General features: G+C 43.2%; 5 protein-coding genes across 5 annotated transcripts, besides 36 other annotated features; 4 read left to right on the plus strand and 1 right to left on the minus strand.

The window, feature by feature from the left end:
• Positions 1-405: 405 nt before the first annotated feature.
• Tb10.26.0140 (pumilio RNA-binding protein) lies at positions 406-2,937 on the plus strand (the record flags this gene model as incomplete). Its single annotated transcript, XM_818290.1, has 1 exon — positions 406-2,937. One exon carries the CDS (start codon positions 406-408, stop codon positions 2,935-2,937), a length of 2,532 nt encoding a protein of 843 aa, XP_823383.1.
• A 206-nt stretch (positions 2,938-3,143) lies between these two features.
• Positions 3,144-3,205: a sequence feature (AT_rich).
• Positions 3,206-3,458: 253 nt separating this feature from the next.
• Positions 3,459-3,495: a microsatellite.
• A 195-nt stretch (positions 3,496-3,690) lies between these two features.
• Positions 3,691-3,746: a sequence feature (T-rich).
• A 134-nt stretch (positions 3,747-3,880) lies between these two features.
• Positions 3,881-3,969: a sequence feature (T-rich).
• Positions 3,970-4,021: 52 nt separating this feature from the next.
• Positions 4,022-4,056: a microsatellite.
• A 258-nt stretch (positions 4,057-4,314) lies between these two features.
• Positions 4,315-4,354: a sequence feature (AT_rich).
• Positions 4,355-4,634: 280 nt separating this feature from the next.
• Positions 4,635-4,677: a microsatellite.
• A 94-nt stretch (positions 4,678-4,771) lies between these two features.
• Positions 4,772-4,823: a microsatellite.
• Positions 4,824-5,007: 184 nt separating this feature from the next.
• Positions 5,008-5,064: a sequence feature (T-rich).
• Positions 5,065-5,144: 80 nt separating this feature from the next.
• Positions 5,145-5,170: a sequence feature (AT_rich).
• Positions 5,171-5,354: 184 nt separating this feature from the next.
• Positions 5,355-5,391: a sequence feature (T-rich).
• A 19-nt stretch (positions 5,392-5,410) lies between these two features.
• Positions 5,411-5,459: a sequence feature (T-rich).
• A 104-nt stretch (positions 5,460-5,563) lies between these two features.
• Positions 5,564-5,620: a microsatellite.
• A 16-nt stretch (positions 5,621-5,636) lies between these two features.
• Positions 5,637-5,651: a microsatellite.
• Positions 5,652-5,675: a microsatellite.
• A 226-nt stretch (positions 5,676-5,901) lies between these two features.
• Positions 5,902-5,934: a microsatellite.
• Positions 5,932-5,998: a microsatellite.
• Positions 5,999-6,007: 9 nt separating this feature from the next.
• Positions 6,008-6,027: a microsatellite.
• A 212-nt stretch (positions 6,028-6,239) lies between these two features.
• Positions 6,240-6,286: a microsatellite.
• A 165-nt stretch (positions 6,287-6,451) lies between these two features.
• Positions 6,452-6,482: a sequence feature (AT_rich).
• A 233-nt stretch (positions 6,483-6,715) lies between these two features.
• Positions 6,716-6,739: a sequence feature (AT_rich).
• Positions 6,740-6,789: 50 nt separating this feature from the next.
• Positions 6,790-6,836: a microsatellite.
• Positions 6,837-7,257: 421 nt separating this feature from the next.
• Positions 7,258-7,347: a sequence feature (CT-rich).
• Positions 7,348-7,483: 136 nt separating this feature from the next.
• Positions 7,484-7,503: a microsatellite.
• A 222-nt stretch (positions 7,504-7,725) lies between these two features.
• Positions 7,726-7,765: a microsatellite.
• A 110-nt stretch (positions 7,766-7,875) lies between these two features.
• Positions 7,876-7,994: a sequence feature (A-rich).
• A 142-nt stretch (positions 7,995-8,136) lies between these two features.
• Positions 8,137-8,162: a microsatellite.
• A 52-nt stretch (positions 8,163-8,214) lies between these two features.
• Positions 8,215-8,244: a repeat region.
• On the plus strand, positions 8,245-8,634 carry Tb10.26.0100 (hypothetical protein, conserved; the record flags this gene model as incomplete). The annotated part of the gene is made up of 1 exon (XM_818291.1): positions 8,245-8,634. One exon carries the CDS (start codon positions 8,245-8,247, stop codon positions 8,632-8,634), a length of 390 nt encoding a protein of 129 aa, XP_823384.1.
• A 118-nt stretch (positions 8,635-8,752) lies between these two features.
• Positions 8,753-8,779: a microsatellite.
• A 367-nt stretch (positions 8,780-9,146) lies between these two features.
• Positions 9,147-9,176: a microsatellite.
• Positions 9,177-9,450: 274 nt separating this feature from the next.
• Positions 9,451-9,487: a microsatellite.
• A 260-nt stretch (positions 9,488-9,747) lies between these two features.
• On the plus strand, positions 9,748-13,239 carry Tb10.26.0090 (hypothetical protein, conserved; the record flags this gene model as incomplete). Its single annotated transcript, XM_818292.1, has 1 exon — positions 9,748-13,239. One exon carries the CDS (start codon positions 9,748-9,750, stop codon positions 13,237-13,239), a length of 3,492 nt encoding a protein of 1,163 aa, XP_823385.1.
• Positions 10,142-10,227: a sequence feature (GA-rich).
• Positions 10,266-10,328: a sequence feature (GA-rich).
• Positions 10,882-10,958: a sequence feature (GA-rich).
• A 33-nt stretch (positions 13,240-13,272) lies between the features above and the next one.
• Positions 13,273-13,294: a microsatellite.
• Positions 13,295-13,333: a microsatellite.
• A 112-nt stretch (positions 13,334-13,445) lies between these two features.
• Tb10.26.0080 (hypothetical protein, unlikely) lies at positions 13,446-13,577 on the minus strand (the record flags this gene model as incomplete). Its single annotated transcript, XM_024642674.1, has 1 exon — positions 13,446-13,577. One exon carries the CDS (start codon positions 13,575-13,577, stop codon positions 13,446-13,448), a length of 132 nt encoding a protein of 43 aa, XP_024498461.1.
• A 652-nt stretch (positions 13,578-14,229) lies between these two features.
• Tb10.26.0070 (33 kDa inner dynein arm light chain axonemal) lies at positions 14,230-15,351 on the plus strand (the record flags this gene model as incomplete). Its single annotated transcript, XM_818294.1, has 1 exon — positions 14,230-15,351. One exon carries the CDS (start codon positions 14,230-14,232, stop codon positions 15,349-15,351), a length of 1,122 nt encoding a protein of 373 aa, XP_823387.1.
• Between the last annotated feature and the right edge of the window lie 628 nt (positions 15,352-15,979).

Genomic DNA, 15,979 nt, shown 5'->3' on the forward strand with positions numbered 1-15,979 from the left:
TTCAGGGTAACAAACTCTCTAAGGGAGAATAGGGAATAACGAAGGAAGGAAGAAGGCAGAAGAAGTGATTTACGTAGACGAAAGCGGGTGAAAGCAAAGGAAAAAAGCAAGGGCTGAGGCACAAACGCGAGAAAAAGAGAGGGGGTTTTCTTTCGAAGTTGGGAAAAGGGTGATCGTCAGGTAGGGTGATATAAAGGAGCGTTGCATTTAGCAAAGAATAACGCCCGGTTGCGATAAGTCGTAGAGTGCCACACATCTGACGAACGGTAACCTTTCCCTCGCAGATATAAGGGCACGCACTCACCTGTTCCTTTTAACTCCTCTGGGCGGCCGTCATATAGCGGAAACTTCTGAGTTGATTGTCGTCTCAGAACTTTGTGTAACTCTTTCTTACCGTTGCGTAAAATGAGTTCAACCAAAGAGCCGCTACACATGTTCTCCTTAGGCGTAACGGAGCGCTCATGGGACGATGATGATGGAAATGCGCAGCATCAGCAGCGTCAACAACCGATGCCGCTTAAGATAGGATCTGAGCAGGGTGGTGGCGTTTACAACAGTAACGTTGCACAGCTTCAGGCCCATGGGCGGTCCGACTTTGGCGCCACGGGTGAAATTCTGGGGTCGTCATCCTACCCGTCCAATACGCCACCACCAGGGACGGGTTCCAATGCAATGGGGTGGGTGCGTTACACTGCGATGGACTTTGAGCTTCTACTCCACGAGGGAAAACAACCTACGGATGATATGCGCCGTTCGCAGGTCTACGCTAAGTGGTACCAGACGAAAAGGTTAACTGATGATCGCGTTCTCCCGCCCCTGACAAATCCTCGCTATGACGCGAAGGGCGATGCGGAGGCCCCGTGGGATCCTGTGGTCCCCATGCGTATTCAAGGCCAGCAAAGCGTCGCCGGAGGCGGCGGCTCAGAGTTGGTAGGAAAAGGGGGTATTCGTATGGAGCTAGATACCAAAAACCTTCAGCAGGCACATGAGCAGCAAACGTTCAACCCGTACGCGATGTGCTTTCAACAGCAAGACGACAATATAATGAGTCCAGGAACGCAGTTCTTTGGCGCCTATGCACCGACGCCGCTAGCAACGATGGCAACACCAAATACACTGCGTGCCTACGCTCACTCTCGTATGGGCACACAGGTTCGCAACAATAACAACGTTAACCGCGGGGAAATTACACAAATCATGGCACCTGTGGCGGGGCAAACGCTTTACAACTCGGACTGGAATGCGACTGGCGACTTCACAGCAGCTCAAGGCATGGTGCCGAATGTCTGTCAGCAATATTACACTCAAGAACAAATGAACACCTTTGATTATTATGCCGACCCGACGGTAGTTAATTACTACAATACGGCAACCACCAATGTGACTGACCACACGCAGATGCAGCCAGCCATAATGGCCATCGCCCCTACGGGGGATATGGGTGCATTACGTGGTCCTGCTGGTAGCGCTGGTCCAATGGCTGGTCCGAGTGGAGGCGCTACTCGAGGTGGTAGACGTAGCGGTGGTAGGGGACGTGGAGGTAACAGCGGCAAATGGGGTTCAGGCGCGGCGAGAGGTCGTGGCACAGCCCCTCGTGAGTCGACGCAGCCGTGCTCCGAGTTGTTGGAACATTTCCGCACTGACGCGGCGAGTGGTGGAGTAAGCCAGTGGCGCATTGCTCATATTCTTAACCACGCCGTGGAGTTTGCGCAAGATCAAGAGGGTAGTCGCTTTATTCAGCGTGCAGTGGAGAGCGCCACTCATGATGAGGTGGACGCTCTCTTCCGCGAGATTTTCGAGTCTCCCCTCGAACTGGTAGTTGACGTCTTCGGTAATTATGTACTGCAGAAGCTTCTTGAGGTGGGAAATGCGCGCCAACTTGCCTACGCTGCCACGCGCTTACAGAACAATGTTGTCAATCTCACCCTTCAAACATATGGGTGCCGTGTGATCCAAAAGTGCATTGAGGTGATGCCCCCCGAAGGCCTCGATATTATTCTCTCTGAACTTAGGGGCAATGTAGCGAAATGCATTCAGGACCAGAACGGAAACCACGTGGTGCAGAAATGCGTGGAGGTTATTCCGCAACGTTGCGGCTTTATTGTCTCGGCGTTCTCTGGACGGGTGATGGAGTTGGCCACCCATGCGTACGGTTGCCGCGTTATTCAGTGCATTATGGATCATTGCCCCGACCAGGAGGAAGCCATTTTTTCGGAGTTGCTTGATTGCGTAGGTACTTTGGCCACAGACCAATACGGTAACTATGTCATTCAACATGTGCTGCAGCACATGAAAGATGATGAAAAGGTGGGACGCATCTTCGACGCCTTGAAGGGGAACTTCTACGAATCCAGCAAGCAGAAATTTGCATCTAATGTAATGGAGAAACTATTTGTGCGTGCTGACCCTCAGCAGCGTATGGAACTTGTCAACATGATGTGCTCACCTATAGGAGATGACAGTGGTGAACCTGTTGAGGTGTTGTCCTTTAAGCGTTCGTCCGCTCCCAAAAAGGAAAATGTTGAGAAGCAGCGCAACGAGTACGCCAAAAAGGGCCGTCGCGACAGAGAACGCGATCGCGAGAAGGAGAACTCTCTTGGACTTGTGGTTGAAGTGCAGTTGGCGGGAAGAGAGCCTCCCAGCATGCTTTGCCTTATGATGCAGAATCCTTTCGCTAATTACGTTGCCCAACGCGTACTTGACGCCGCTCACGTTGATCAGTACGTTTGCCTCATCGATAATATTCAAAAGTTCCTGTTGCCCATCAGCACCTACACATATGGTGCCCCAATCGTGCAGCGTTTGGTCCGACGCGAGTTAGTAAAGGCTCCCGACGACGTTTCGCTAAATCTCGCAGTGAGTGCTGTTTCTGCAGGGGGAAGGGGCAGTTATGGGCACCACCGCAGGGAAGCGCGCGAGCACTTCGATGCCGAGTGAAAAAATAAAATAAAATAGTTGATAGGAGTTGTTGGACAGTCTGAGTAAATGGAGGAAAAGAGAAAAGAGAAAAGGGGAATAGTGGGTGGTGTGTGACGAAATGTAGAGATGCATCACCGCAGTGAGAGTGACGTCGAATTGGCGTCCAATTTCCATATGAGGTCACGACGTTCCTCACAAGCATGAATAAAATGAAATGAAGAAGGAAATTTTTTTTTTTTTAAAAAAGAAAAATCAAAACCAATATCAATTAATAAATAAATATATTGTGTCCCCTCCATTTCCCTTGGTTGTCTGCTCTTTGTTGTTTTTTTTCTTCATTTTACTATTCATTTTATTTCTCTCCATCATGTCACATAATCCCTCAAGCTGTGACCCAGAGGAGGGAAATGAATATCAAGAGGAAAAGATATTATATTTCAACATGTTTTGATGTAGAGAAGGATTGCACGTGTGCGTACACTTGAAGGCGTTTGAAGGAAAGGGAGAAGAAAGAGGGAGGGGAGAAGGAATTGTGATGGAAAGAAAGAGAAAAAAAAAAGAAAAAAAGAAAAAAAAGGGGGGAAAAAAGAGTAAAGGAAGAGCAAAACTAAGACATGCAAGAAAAAATAATATTAAATGAAGAAAGAAGAAACGAAAAAAAAAATCATATTGAATAATTGAGAGGGAATGATTGTTGTTGTTGTTGTTTTTTTTTTTTGCTCCCTCTTGTATTTTGTAAAGAAAGAAAAGAAAAAGATACGCGTACATCCCCTTTTCTCTTCATTTTCTTTTTTTCTTTTTTTTTTCCCCCTTTTGTCTCCTTTCCTACGTGAAGATTAATGCAAAAAAGATATTTTGTTGTTTTTTTCACCTTTTATCCCTCCTGAACTCTCGTTACTTCTGTTATATTTTTACGATTTATTACTTCTCACTAGTGTTTTGGATGTTGGTGTTGGTTGAGTGTTCTTTGTGTTTTGTTTTTGTTTTTTATTATTTTGTTTCGGATTCTTATTTGTTTGTTTTATTTTCAATTTTTTTTTGTTGTGATTTAGCGTAGTGACGAGTGAATGGGACGAGAAGAAATACGATAGTGAATAGGAGAGTTTTTGTTCGTTTGTTTTTTGTTTTTGTTTTTGTGAAAAAGAGAAGTAAAGAAGGAGGAACCGAGCGGAGAAAAAATGGTGGGATGAAAGACAAAGGAATAAAAAATAAAAAAATAGGAGTGATGACGATGACTATGATGATGATGAATGGTAGAGAGAATAAATTTTATTATGTTGAGGAGTGTAGTGAAAAGGTGACAAAGAATTTTTGAAAAGGAAGAGATTTTGCAGGTGGAAAAAAGGGAGACGTTTAGTTTGAAAATGAAAGTAAATTGGCTGAATGGGGAGAGGGATTTTTTTAAAAAAAAAATTAGTAATAATAATAATAAAATCAGCGAATAGACGAGTGGAATGGCAAAATAACAATATCAACAACAACAGATTAAAAGGAAGGAAAAAAAAAAATAGAACAGAGTAAAAGTAAAAAATGCCAACAGAGCACTACTACCACCGAAATCAAGAACAAAACAAATCAATACAGAAAAAAAAAATACGGAAGAAAGACGATGAGAAACGAGGGAATTCAGAAAAAGAAAAAAAAATAAGAGAGATAAGGAAGGGGGAGCGCACGAAGATGTGAATGAGTGACAAAGCAAATATAACCAAAAGCAGTTATTATTATTATTATTTGTTATTGTTATTGTTGTTATTGTTAGTAGACAAGAAGGATGAGTGATAACGACGTACCCATTTTTGTCTGTGTTTATGTTTGTGCTTGTGTGTTTTTTTTTCCCTGTGATTTGCGAAGAATATAAATATATAAATATATATAAGTATATATAAATAAATATATATAAATATTTACTTATACAATATGTGTTCGTCTGTGATGTTTTTGTGTGTGTGTCTATGAGCTGCGAAAAGAATGATGAATGAAAATTTATTTCTTTTAAACACTATGTTTGAAGGAAGTAAAGGCTATAGATTGTTTGACATCGGTGGTGTGAAAGGGGACAAAAAAGCAAAGAGAGGTCAGCTTTTTGTGTTTCATTTGTTTTCTTTTTTCTCCTTTTTCTCCTTTTTTTCTTTTTTTCTTTTTTTTAAAATCACCATTGAGGTGAACAGGTAGAGGTGTTGTAGAGATATGAAAGTGGATATAACGACGCAGAGCGTGGCGTAGACAAAAATTAAAAAAAATTAAAATTAATGCAGAAGAAAGGAGGAAAAGGTGTGTGTGGCGGATCTGGAAGGGGAAGTGACGAAAAAAAAAAATGAAAGTGAGAAGCATTCACTATCTCCATTTTTTCCTCTTTATTTTGTTGTGCCCGGGAATTTCTTTTTTTTTTTTCTTATTGGACCTTTAGGGAGGACGTTGATGCGTTCTTCTCCAATTTTTGTCTTACTTCTTTTATTTTATTTTATTTTATTTCTTGTTTGTAGTGCTGTGCTTTTTCTTCGTCTTCTCTTTGTCTGTTTTTCTTTTTCTTTTTTTGTTTTCATGTGCTGTTTGTGCCCCTTCTTACATTTTTTTTTCTACACGCAAATCCATTTGATGGACTTGCTTCTGTGGAGCTGGGGAATCTCAGTTTCGAAATATACAATAATAATAATATTATTATTATTACATTAATATAAATATTATTATTAGTGGTAATATTTATTGTAGTGTTCGTATCTTTCCTTTTCTCCTTCCATTCCATTCCATTCCATTCCCTTTTCTTTTTCTTCTCCCTTCTCCCTTTTCCCTCTCCTTTCTTTCCTTCCTTATGTTCTTTTTCTTTTTCCTTCTGATTTTCCTCATTTTACATGTTGACCTTCCGTTGCAGAGGAGTATTTATTATGCTTGTGTGTATGTGAGGGGGGAAAAAAAGAAGTGAAAAGAAATGTGAAGGTGAAGGCCGAGTGGGATGCATCGGGACGATTGTTATATTTGCTTCATTATATATTATATATTATATATATATATATATATTATTATTATTATTATTACCATTATTGTTAATATTAATATTATTATTACTACTACTATTACTATTTGCCCGCTCCTTCTCTTCTCTTCTCTTCTTTAATTAATTTACATTTACTCTTCTCCATTCCCCACCCTAACTTTTTTTGGGCGTCGTTGCGTCTCCTCTGTGCCCCCGATGCCTAAGGTTGCTTTTTGTATTTATTTCGCTGTTGTGTTTTCTTGTTTGTTCTTGCGCACGTGTTGGAATGTACATGATTTTCTAAATTAAGAGAGAGAGAAAGAGGAAAAACGAAATATTCGCAAATGATTATATATTAATATATATATATATATATATAAATATGTGCATGTATATGTTTTTTTTTTGGTTCTATCTACGTGTGTTCGCGTCTGTGTTTGTGTTTGTCTGTTTGTGTTTCTTTCTCTACGAGGAAAGGCAGTAACTGAAAGGAATGCGTGTAGGATACCTGGGGAAATGGAGGAGAGGGATTTTGTGTTTGTTCGCCTGTGTGGAGGAATGAATAAAAAATTCTTTTTTTTTTTAAAAAAAAGAAAGGCGACGCAAAAAGAAGAGGGACGGTCGTGGGAGAGGAAAAGAGTTATATGAAGTGGGTCATTTAAAAGGAGCAAAAAGAAGAAAAAAAATTAAGGAAAACAAATCAAAACGAATTAAAAAAACAACAACAACAACAGGGTAAATGGATGAAAGGGGAGGGGGGAAAAAAAAGGGGGAGAGGAGTAAAGGAGCGAAACGGGAGAAGGGGATCGGTAGAAGAATGACAGGAATATATATTTTATATATTATTTAGCTGTGGAGAAATTGAAGTTTAGGGGTGATGAAATGAAAAATGGGAATTAGTGCGTATATATATATATGTGTGTGTGTGTGTGCGCGCGTATGTATGGCTATTGTGCAGTACATTTACGAGTTATTTAAACATATGTATCCATCAGGAATAATTGAACATGAAGACAAACAACCAAACAAGCAAATGAAACGGAATAGATAAATGAGAAGCAGAAGGTGAACATGATGGAGTTTTGAGTGTGTGTGTGTGTGAGTGTGTGCATTTGGTGGTGTAAGAGTAGGAGGAGGGAAGTGAGGCGTTAGTATAATGAGGAAAAAGATGAGAAAGCATTTTCTTCTTTTCTTCTTCTGAAAAAAATAAAAAGGAGAAGAGGGGGAATGTCAACTGGGAAGGGAAGACAAGGCAAAGTGCGAATCCTTCCCCGCATGCCTGTTTTATTCTTTCCTTTTCTTTTGTTTTTTAGCAATTGCTGCTGCTGAGGGCCCACTGTTTTTGTTTATTCCTTTTGTTATACGCCCTTCATCTTCTCTTTTGTTTCTCTTTCCCTCCTTCTTCACCTTCACCCTTGTTTTTTTTCTTTTTCTATTTCATTCACTTTCCTTCTTCTATCAGTCACCATATATACACGTGTGAGTTTGTTAGCGGTACCGTCTTGTTACTACTTTTATTTGGCTGCTTTTTTTGTTTTCACTTTGTTTTTCTGTGGCATTGAACACCATTGTCAAAACCTGCCTCCAGTGATGTTCATTCATTCATTCATTCAACTATTTTATTTGATTTTATTTTTGCGCATGTGTACTCCTGCCATCTTTCCATCCATTCCAGTCATCCTGCGTAGTTGAACTTTCCCCTCGTTCCTTTTTTTTTTCTATTTTTTTGTAAAATATTTACATTAGTTATAAAAGTGTTGATATGTCCATTGTAGCGCACTCGTAACACCTTCCGTGCATTCAGCATTTGCCCATACATTTTAATTTGCTTATCAATATATGAATATATAAATATATAAATATATATATATTTATGTGCATTGATAATTGCACGCGTTGGGAGAAGGAAATGCGGGGCACGTGGTGGCAACGGCAAATGATTTCGCAAGGATTGACAGCAGATATTTGTGTAATGTCCCCCCCCCAAAAAAAAATAATAGTAATAAATAAATAACAAAAAACAGAAAGAAAAAAAGAACAACAACAAAAAGAAACAAAACCGGGTGTAGAAAAATGTACACACACAAAAAAAAAAGAAAAGAGATTATGAATTAAAGGCGTGCAGGAAATTCTTTGTAAAGAACTTTTAGTTTCACTCTGCTCTCTTTTATCTCCTTACTGCTCTGAACACCATTATTTTTTATTTTTATTACTTCGTTTTCTTGCATCTACATAAGGGATCAGAAAAGGGAGGAAGGAAGGAAGGAAGGAAAAGAAAAAAGGAGACAAAAACCAAAGAAAGAACTCAAATAATTTTTTTTTTAAAAAAAAGAAGAAAGGAAGGAAGGAAGAAAATGCTTTCAAGACAATTAGTAACGAGGTGCGGCATGGGCATACGACCAGCACTTATCAACCAGGTTTCCATGGGATGTGGAGGTGTTTGCTTCACGGGTTTACGCTGTGAGAAACGCGGGGTTTCTCAAATTGCTGCCAACCTCGCAACTCACGCGCTTCAGGTGCCATCATGCTTTTCACTCAGCACACTTTTGTATTCACCATTGGGTACTGCCATGCTCATTGTGTTGGCATATAATATGGTGGTAGTTGGAACCAAACAAATGACATATATCATGGAAATTACAGGTAAGGATTATGTGCAGGATCAGCAACTGCATCAAATTATGAAGTATGGCATCCTGAGTTGCTTACTTCTTGCGATGGAGGTGCTTTTTGTGGAGGTGTGAAGTATAATATGAGGGTTATTATTCAGTATTAGTAAGGAAAAAGAAAAGAAAAATGTTGTAGGTATGAACTGAAACTAGGATGCAGAGAAGAAGAAGAAGGAGGGGAAGGGGGCAAAAGAAAAAAAAATAAAAATAAAAATAGAAACGCATCTGCACATGGCTCGGAATGGGGCACGAGCGTGTTAAGGTGAATTAAAACAAGTCTCAAGTAATGAAGCGAACCACTTATAGTGTCCCACGGTAGTGATATCTTTTGTAAGAGTATTTTATTGCGTACGATTCGTTCGCATCGGAGTCGTAGTCACAAGTGCCCTCCTTTTTTTTATAAAAAAAACCTTTGTATCGACTACATCCTGAAAGGGGAAACACACTGAAAAGTGCAATTATCAATAAAAGGAAGAGGACTGGGGATGCAAAACAAAAAAAAAACGGATGGAAAGGTAGGGGGTAAGGAAGTTACATATCAATGTTCAATGAAACCAGTGAAATGGGGATAGGTCATGTACGCACGCATATGCATATATATATATATATATATATATGGTAACTTTGTCTGTGCGTGTTTGCATGTTTGTATACCTGTGAAAGTCCTCTTGAAGACGGTGACAATACCAGCGAGTATGAGAGACGGTTGGTCTTTAAGAGAAGAAACGCGACGCGTGTTACCTTTTTTATTTTTCCTTCATCTTGGTATCTTTTCTGTCTTATTGTGAGTTTTGGGTGTTTTTTCCTTTGTTTATGTCTCACTGTTTGATACCCAGTGTCGATAAATATTTTTCACGTTCGCCTGTTGTGCTCCACCATTCGATCATTTATTTGTTATTGACATCACTATTATTATTATTATTATTGTGACTCTCTGTATTGTGTTGTTTTCGTTTGGTGGCAGGTCTCCCCGCCCAAGGACATAGTGTTGGTGACAGAGTGTTACTGGACGCACATAAACACCTAACAGGAAGTAAAGGAGGCTTGGAAACGAAAGAAAAAAAAACATAAGTAGATAAATAATTGAAATAGGTAAAAAGGACGGGACGGAATACCTTCAGCACTTTGAGAGAGAAAAAAGTGCCCTAACGGACCAAAAAGGGGAGGAGAAGCGAAGTCAAACGGGGAATGTCCTCGCGTGAGGAGAGGAGAAACGATACTGCGGATGAAAATGGAGAGGAGGAAGATGAACTGTTCGAAGAAGAGATGGAGGACGAAGACCACTTGACAGCCGACAGGTTTTCACCCGTCAGCAACATTGGTAAGGAAAGCATGAGCCCGTCGGATAGAAGCAGAAGCATTAACCGTTCAGCTGAACTTAAATCAGGGAAAGAGAAAGGTGTGTATTCCAGTCTCCCTCCGAGGAAGCCTGATATAACGGAGATTACAATGCAACTTCCTGGTATGGGTGATGACTTCATGACAGTTCATGTGCGGCTCACTCCCGCGATTGACCTCCAGCCTCCAAAAGGCAACTGGTTGAAGGAGGTTGAAAAGGATGGGGAAATTGATGAAGAGGCACAGGAAGAGGAAGAGCAAGGACGAGATGAAGAGGATGAGGAGAATGAAGAGGAGGAGGATGAGGAAGGGGATGAGGATGAGGATGAGAACGGCACAGTGCCGCGCAAGAGAGGCGGCACGCAGTTGGGGAAGGGAAAGAAGGAAGCAAATGAAGAGGAAGAGGGAGATAATGAGGAAGAGGAGGAGAACAGTGATGTAAATGCCACCAAAGAACGGTTGTGCCCTCCTTGGCTACTACCTTTGCTAAGCGACGATGCATTCTACTGGGAACATACACTAGATAAAATGTTTGGCTACGAGCTTCCACCAAGTCCAAATATCGATGCTTGTGGTGACCCGAAGAGTGCCATTAGAAGGCCGAGAACAAGTAGGGATGATGGTGACGGGGATGCAGAAGACCAAACTGGGGACAAGCTCAAGACACCTGAGAAGGTTGTGATAACGGATGCAGCGGATGACAAAAGTGCTGCTAGTGGCGACAGTAGCGACGCCGACGGAGATATTCGTGAAGGGGAGTTATCCACGATTACCGTTCCAACCAACCAAACGTCTAAGCAGCTAGAAGCACAACCTCGCCCCGCAAGATTCTCCTTGCAGTCGTCATCTTCTCTTGGAATGAATGTACAAAATCAGTTTCCCAAGCGGCCGGTGTTGCGTTTTACAGAAGCCAGTCGCCTCTTCTATATTGTGCGTTCTATCGGCGGTAAACGATGGTACTTGCTCGATACACTTCCTATGCCTGAGGAAGAGAGTGAGGAGGATGTAGAGGAAGAGGCAATGGAAGAGGTAGAGGAAGGTGAGGAGAGCGAAGAGGATGAAACAAACTCTGCGAGCGGCAGCACAGAGACTGGTGACCAGAATCTGGACGAGGAGCGCGAGAAGAATGTGGAAGATGACCAGGCCAAAGAACCGATGGAACAAGCGGTGGGGGCTCAGTCTGACGTCGATCAGGTAGAAGAAGAGGAGGACGACGGAGGCGTACCGGATGCAAGTATGCTCGATATGCAATCTGTTATCTGCATTGACACACTTACGCTAGCCGCACTGCGGTGCCCAGCGGCTCTTCGCACCTGTTTGGTGCAGAAGGACCCTATTTCTCTGGCGTGCATTGAGACATGGATGCGGTTGGATGTCAACATCGCACTGCCGATACTAACCACAATTTACCGCACGATGCTTGCCATACGTGCAGAGGCCCCACGGCTACCGTATTCTCTTCCCGATTGGAAATTCGATTACAACATCTTCTTAACATCGTCCTACCTGGCGCACCGTAAGCCGCAGTATCCGCGGCAAACTGCAAATTTGGTTTCGAGTACCTCTCAAATTTTGGCCGTGGTAGACTCCCCGTGCGTAGGGGAGAGGCAAAGTTATGAAACTATGGCTGGGTTACTTTCGGTTCGTACCTTCCCATCAAAGCCGATTCTATTACAAAACTTGAACCATGTGGTTGGAATGCGGTTGTTCGTGTGGCTTATTACGGAGATACCCCATCACGTGTTGCTGCAGTGGGCTTCCCTGAAGTCGTCGCCTCCGGATTCTGGGAGGAAGGACGCTGAAACTGGTAGCGAAAGTGATGACGGTGACGATGAAGAGGATGAGGAAGGAGACGGCAAGAAGAAGGCTGCCCGCTATATCGCTTCGGTTGTAGACGCGTTCTGGAAACGCGTTCCCAGCGTGGACGGCCCTTACTTGATTCTTTCTCCCTTCTTGAAGGCCGTTGTCGTGGAAGTGCGTCGGCGCCAGCGGCGGGAGCGGGAGGGATTCGGTGCATCGAAGTACACACTAATGGAGTGCGTTGCGCATGCATTGCCCAAACGTATAGAAGACGGCAAACCAAAGAAAGATCCACTGGTAGCATCCTCATTTTCTCTCTTTCCTCAGAACTATGGACCCCCTGAGTTGTCCACGCCATCGCCACCAGACCAGCGAGTGTATCAAAGTGACCTTGTCATACTACTACTCACACTGACAACGACGCCTGCTACACGAGACGCAACAACCGTGCGGACGGAGCGATTGGCCCTGGGTGTTCGATCGCATCCACGCCCCCTCTCATATGCACCTGATGGCAACTATGAGCTTCTAACGTATCTGCTGAATAAGAAGACGGAGAAGGTTCGGACTCCCGTGGAAGCTGTACGATCGGGATATTTCCGTGTCCTGTATCTTTCCCTACTGCGTTTCGTGGCGCCTTCTTCTGTTATGCTCCTACTTTCGGTGACACCACTCTTTTCTGTCATGGGACCGGCGGATCGATGCCCCTTGCCTCAGCTGCTGCACGCGTGGCACATTGAGTGGGATTTTTGCTTCAGGGGTCATTTAGATCACTTTATAAATACATTTTGGAATGAATTGTATTATCGTACCCTCGAGAAACAGTTTGACGACGCAACAGTGTTACGAGCGAAGCAGTTGATGCTTCTGGAAAAAGTGACAGAACGGCGCAATCAATACCTATTTGCCATCCGACAACTGAATTCGCGCGCACGTCCTCTTTCTGCAAGGGCATTCGTGGGGTTCCCGGTCCTAGTGGGGGAAGAGTGCGAAGAAACATTGGCTATTTCCAGTACACTTGAGGCACTCCCACCGATAAAACCCAGGAAAATAATTAAGAGCAGTGAACACCCATTAAACCTCTCGCCGTACAGTGAGGACTGGCGACACGAAGAAGAACACGTGCGATACATGCTTGCTTCCTTACCCATGGCGCCACGAACGTATTTGACCCCAGAAACATTACATTTACTATTGTTTGATGTGCCACATGCCAATCGATATGCAATACATTACCTCATGCGCGGTTGCGGCGTTGTCCAAACTCAAATTAACCCACTCAAGGGGGCTGCAGTGCCTGCGATGGAGTATGCTCTGCTTACTCGAAATGTGGAGGCCGTTTTGATGTTGCTAGCCACTGGGGAAACATTGGATGATCAAATGCTGGGTGGAATGGTAAATGGTGAAGCGTGGTTATACGAGGCTTTCCGTGGAAGAGACGCCATGAGGCTGTTGGCGGTGTGGAGGAAAAAGGAACAGGAACGCAAGTCTGATCCAGACGTGAGGTTTGGCGTTCTCCGAACGATCCCCACATCGGAATGAAGGATCAAAACTTATCTGTGTAAAGTGTTCGAATTTTTTTTGTTCTTGTACCTGCATATATATATATATATATATATATATATATATATATATAAGTGTTTATGTTTATGTGTATTTGTATTTGTATTTGTATTTGTGTTTGTTTCGTTGTTATGGCGCGTTTTCTAGCTTCACTTTCCTGAAAAAAAAAGTTGACGTTGTTGTTATCATTGTCGTTGTATTCTTTTTCGTTTGTGCAGATGGTGTTCCTGCGCGCAGATGAAGAAGACGACGAAAAAGGAAAATGTTGGGTTTTTCATTCCCAAGCTTTTACTGGATGTACAGAAGCTGAAGTGCATTTGTGCACTAAGTATGTATTCTTGTAATTTACCGAGTAGTTTAAGATAATGAATTATTTCCACCCCTCCCCCAAAAAAAACACCCCTAAAAGGGACAAACACACTACATGTCTTACCTTCTTTTATCCGCCTTGTGACAGGAACCGGCTGACAGAATGGGCCCTCCGCGGTACTGTACGTTTTGAAGAAAGAGAGTGGATATGTATGCAAATTTTGCAGTTTAGCACTTTAAAAATTTCTTCCACACTCTGAAAAATGGAAGGGAGGGGGTTTGGTTCCGTTATTAGGTAAACCGAGAAAAAGGACATATTGCTTTGCTTAGAGAGGTTATGAGGAATTCTCTAACTTCAAAAATATACCCTTGCACTTGTTTCTTTTGCGCTTTTGTTTTCATTCTTTGATGGTGAATCAAATATACAAGGTGTACATATATTTGTAAGGAACAGTTGTTGGGTGATCGGTTGTGGCGTACCCTCATCTTGTTCAGCTGAACTCATACCAGTGACCTACGTACAAAAGTACATTTAGAGTCACGCGTTAGGAATTTTTCAGTTTGCACACTCCACGAAGTCTCAAATCTCTCTGCGCTGGGAGGGAGGGGACTTTAAAAAAAAAACATTGACGAGCAGGCAAGAGGAAAAGAAAGGTAGCAATGGGGTTGCTTAAGGTGGAGACTCACGTTATTAACGACGATGTGCAGGTAGATGATGTTTTACAGGAGCAAAGGCTCAGTGAATCCGTTCCTCTCTCACGCCGACTGGAAGTAAGGAAACATACAAGTGGGCAAGGTGCCGTAGAATGTAAGGAGAAGGCAGCTACGTCGCAAATGTCTTCCCCTTCCACTCAATTAGTGGTAGCGGGTGAAACAACACCTTCCACCGACATACGGAGGTCACTAATGGCGCAAAGGGGTAGCAAACTTCCCTCCTGCACCAAAGAATGTGTTTCCAATACGAGTGTCAATAAGACTCCACTAAGTGCGTTGAAATTATCCCAAAACGCCTCGTCACCTGCTGCCAAACTTGCCTTCTTGAAAAGGCACAACAAGGCACCTTCTGTATCCCACCCGGGAGGTGCTATCCTTCCCGCACTGATGACGAGAGTTACCGATGTGGAGACGTTACTTTACACTCTCCTCCCCCCTCAGCGCATAGTGTGCGAGGAAACAGGGGAAACGATTGTGAAGTCGGTCTCATTAGAACAACCGTCTCGCGTTGAAGTAGCTAAATTGCACGAACGGACACTGCAGCAGCTACAGCAGCGTCGGGCACGAGAATGGGGAATATGCCCGCTTAGACGTGAAATCTATACCGAGTTGTTCGATGAACTTATTAGAGAAATTACGCTTGAGGAACCCGCACGTGGTGTCTTGTTGCTTCGTATTCGTGATGAGATGAATCAAACCCTAGCTGCTCACCGCGCCCTTGCCGAGCGAACCTTACTTTTCGCCTCAAAGCAGCGGATGGAACCACCCGAAGATATCAGTGCCCTTCGTCAGCGGATAAAGGAACTGGAAGAGGAGCGGGAAGAATTACTGGTGAAGCGAAGGATGGCAACTGTGCGGGAGGAACAGATACAGAGCGCGCTTCTTGATGAAAACACAGCTAGGGTGAAGTTGTGGCAAGATGAAACTTGTTACTACCGCCGCGCCAACAGACAGGTATCACAGCGCATCAAGACAGAGACGGAGCGCGCAAATGCCCATGGTGTTCAGGTGGATCGCTTTGTTCTAGAGGGAGGTCCCCCATCGTCTGACCTCGGTGTAGAGCTCTAGCGTGGATCTGTTGGCAGGAACACAAGTGACATTTAGTGTGTGTTTGGTCGTGAGACGGGGAAGGGGAAGCGGGTGAAGTTGCTTTCGTTTTGTATCCGCACTGTTCCCCTATTTTTATCCCTTTCCTCCCCTTCGTGCCGTTACACCACCTGGAGTATTGTGAGTACATTCCCCTTGACCGCAGCACTTTAAATGTTTAAACATGTATGTAATGGATTCGATAAAGTACTTCGAATGTGTCTGTCTGTCTTCCACTGAGAGCTCTTCCCTTTGTCAGGTGACACAGGATGTTATGTATATGCATATGTTGTTGAATGTAACGACAATAGCGTTCCAGCGTACCCGGTTGTCCCTTACGTTTCCGGACTGCAATGTGCATGTGCTCGTGCTTCTGTAGGTCCACAACAATCAAGGGCATTACCCAGTACCCCCAATTTGTGCTATACGAAGCCGAACGTTCGTTTTTGCGCGTATACCATCAACTGGGGCCCTTTCTTTCTTCTCTCTTAGCTCATTTCTTGCGGCTGTTTGTGCTACTTTACTTCGAGTGATTGTTGTTAATGTTATCATCTGGAATGTACATATATACATGCACTTTTTGTATGCTTGTTTAAAGCGTCAAAGCTCT

The sequence above is a fragment of the Trypanosoma brucei genome, chromosome 10 (assembly GCF_000002445.2).
Source record: "Trypanosoma brucei brucei TREU927 chromosome 10, whole genome shotgun sequence".
Classification (NCBI taxonomy): Eukaryota; Euglenozoa; class Kinetoplastea; order Trypanosomatida; family Trypanosomatidae; genus Trypanosoma; species Trypanosoma brucei.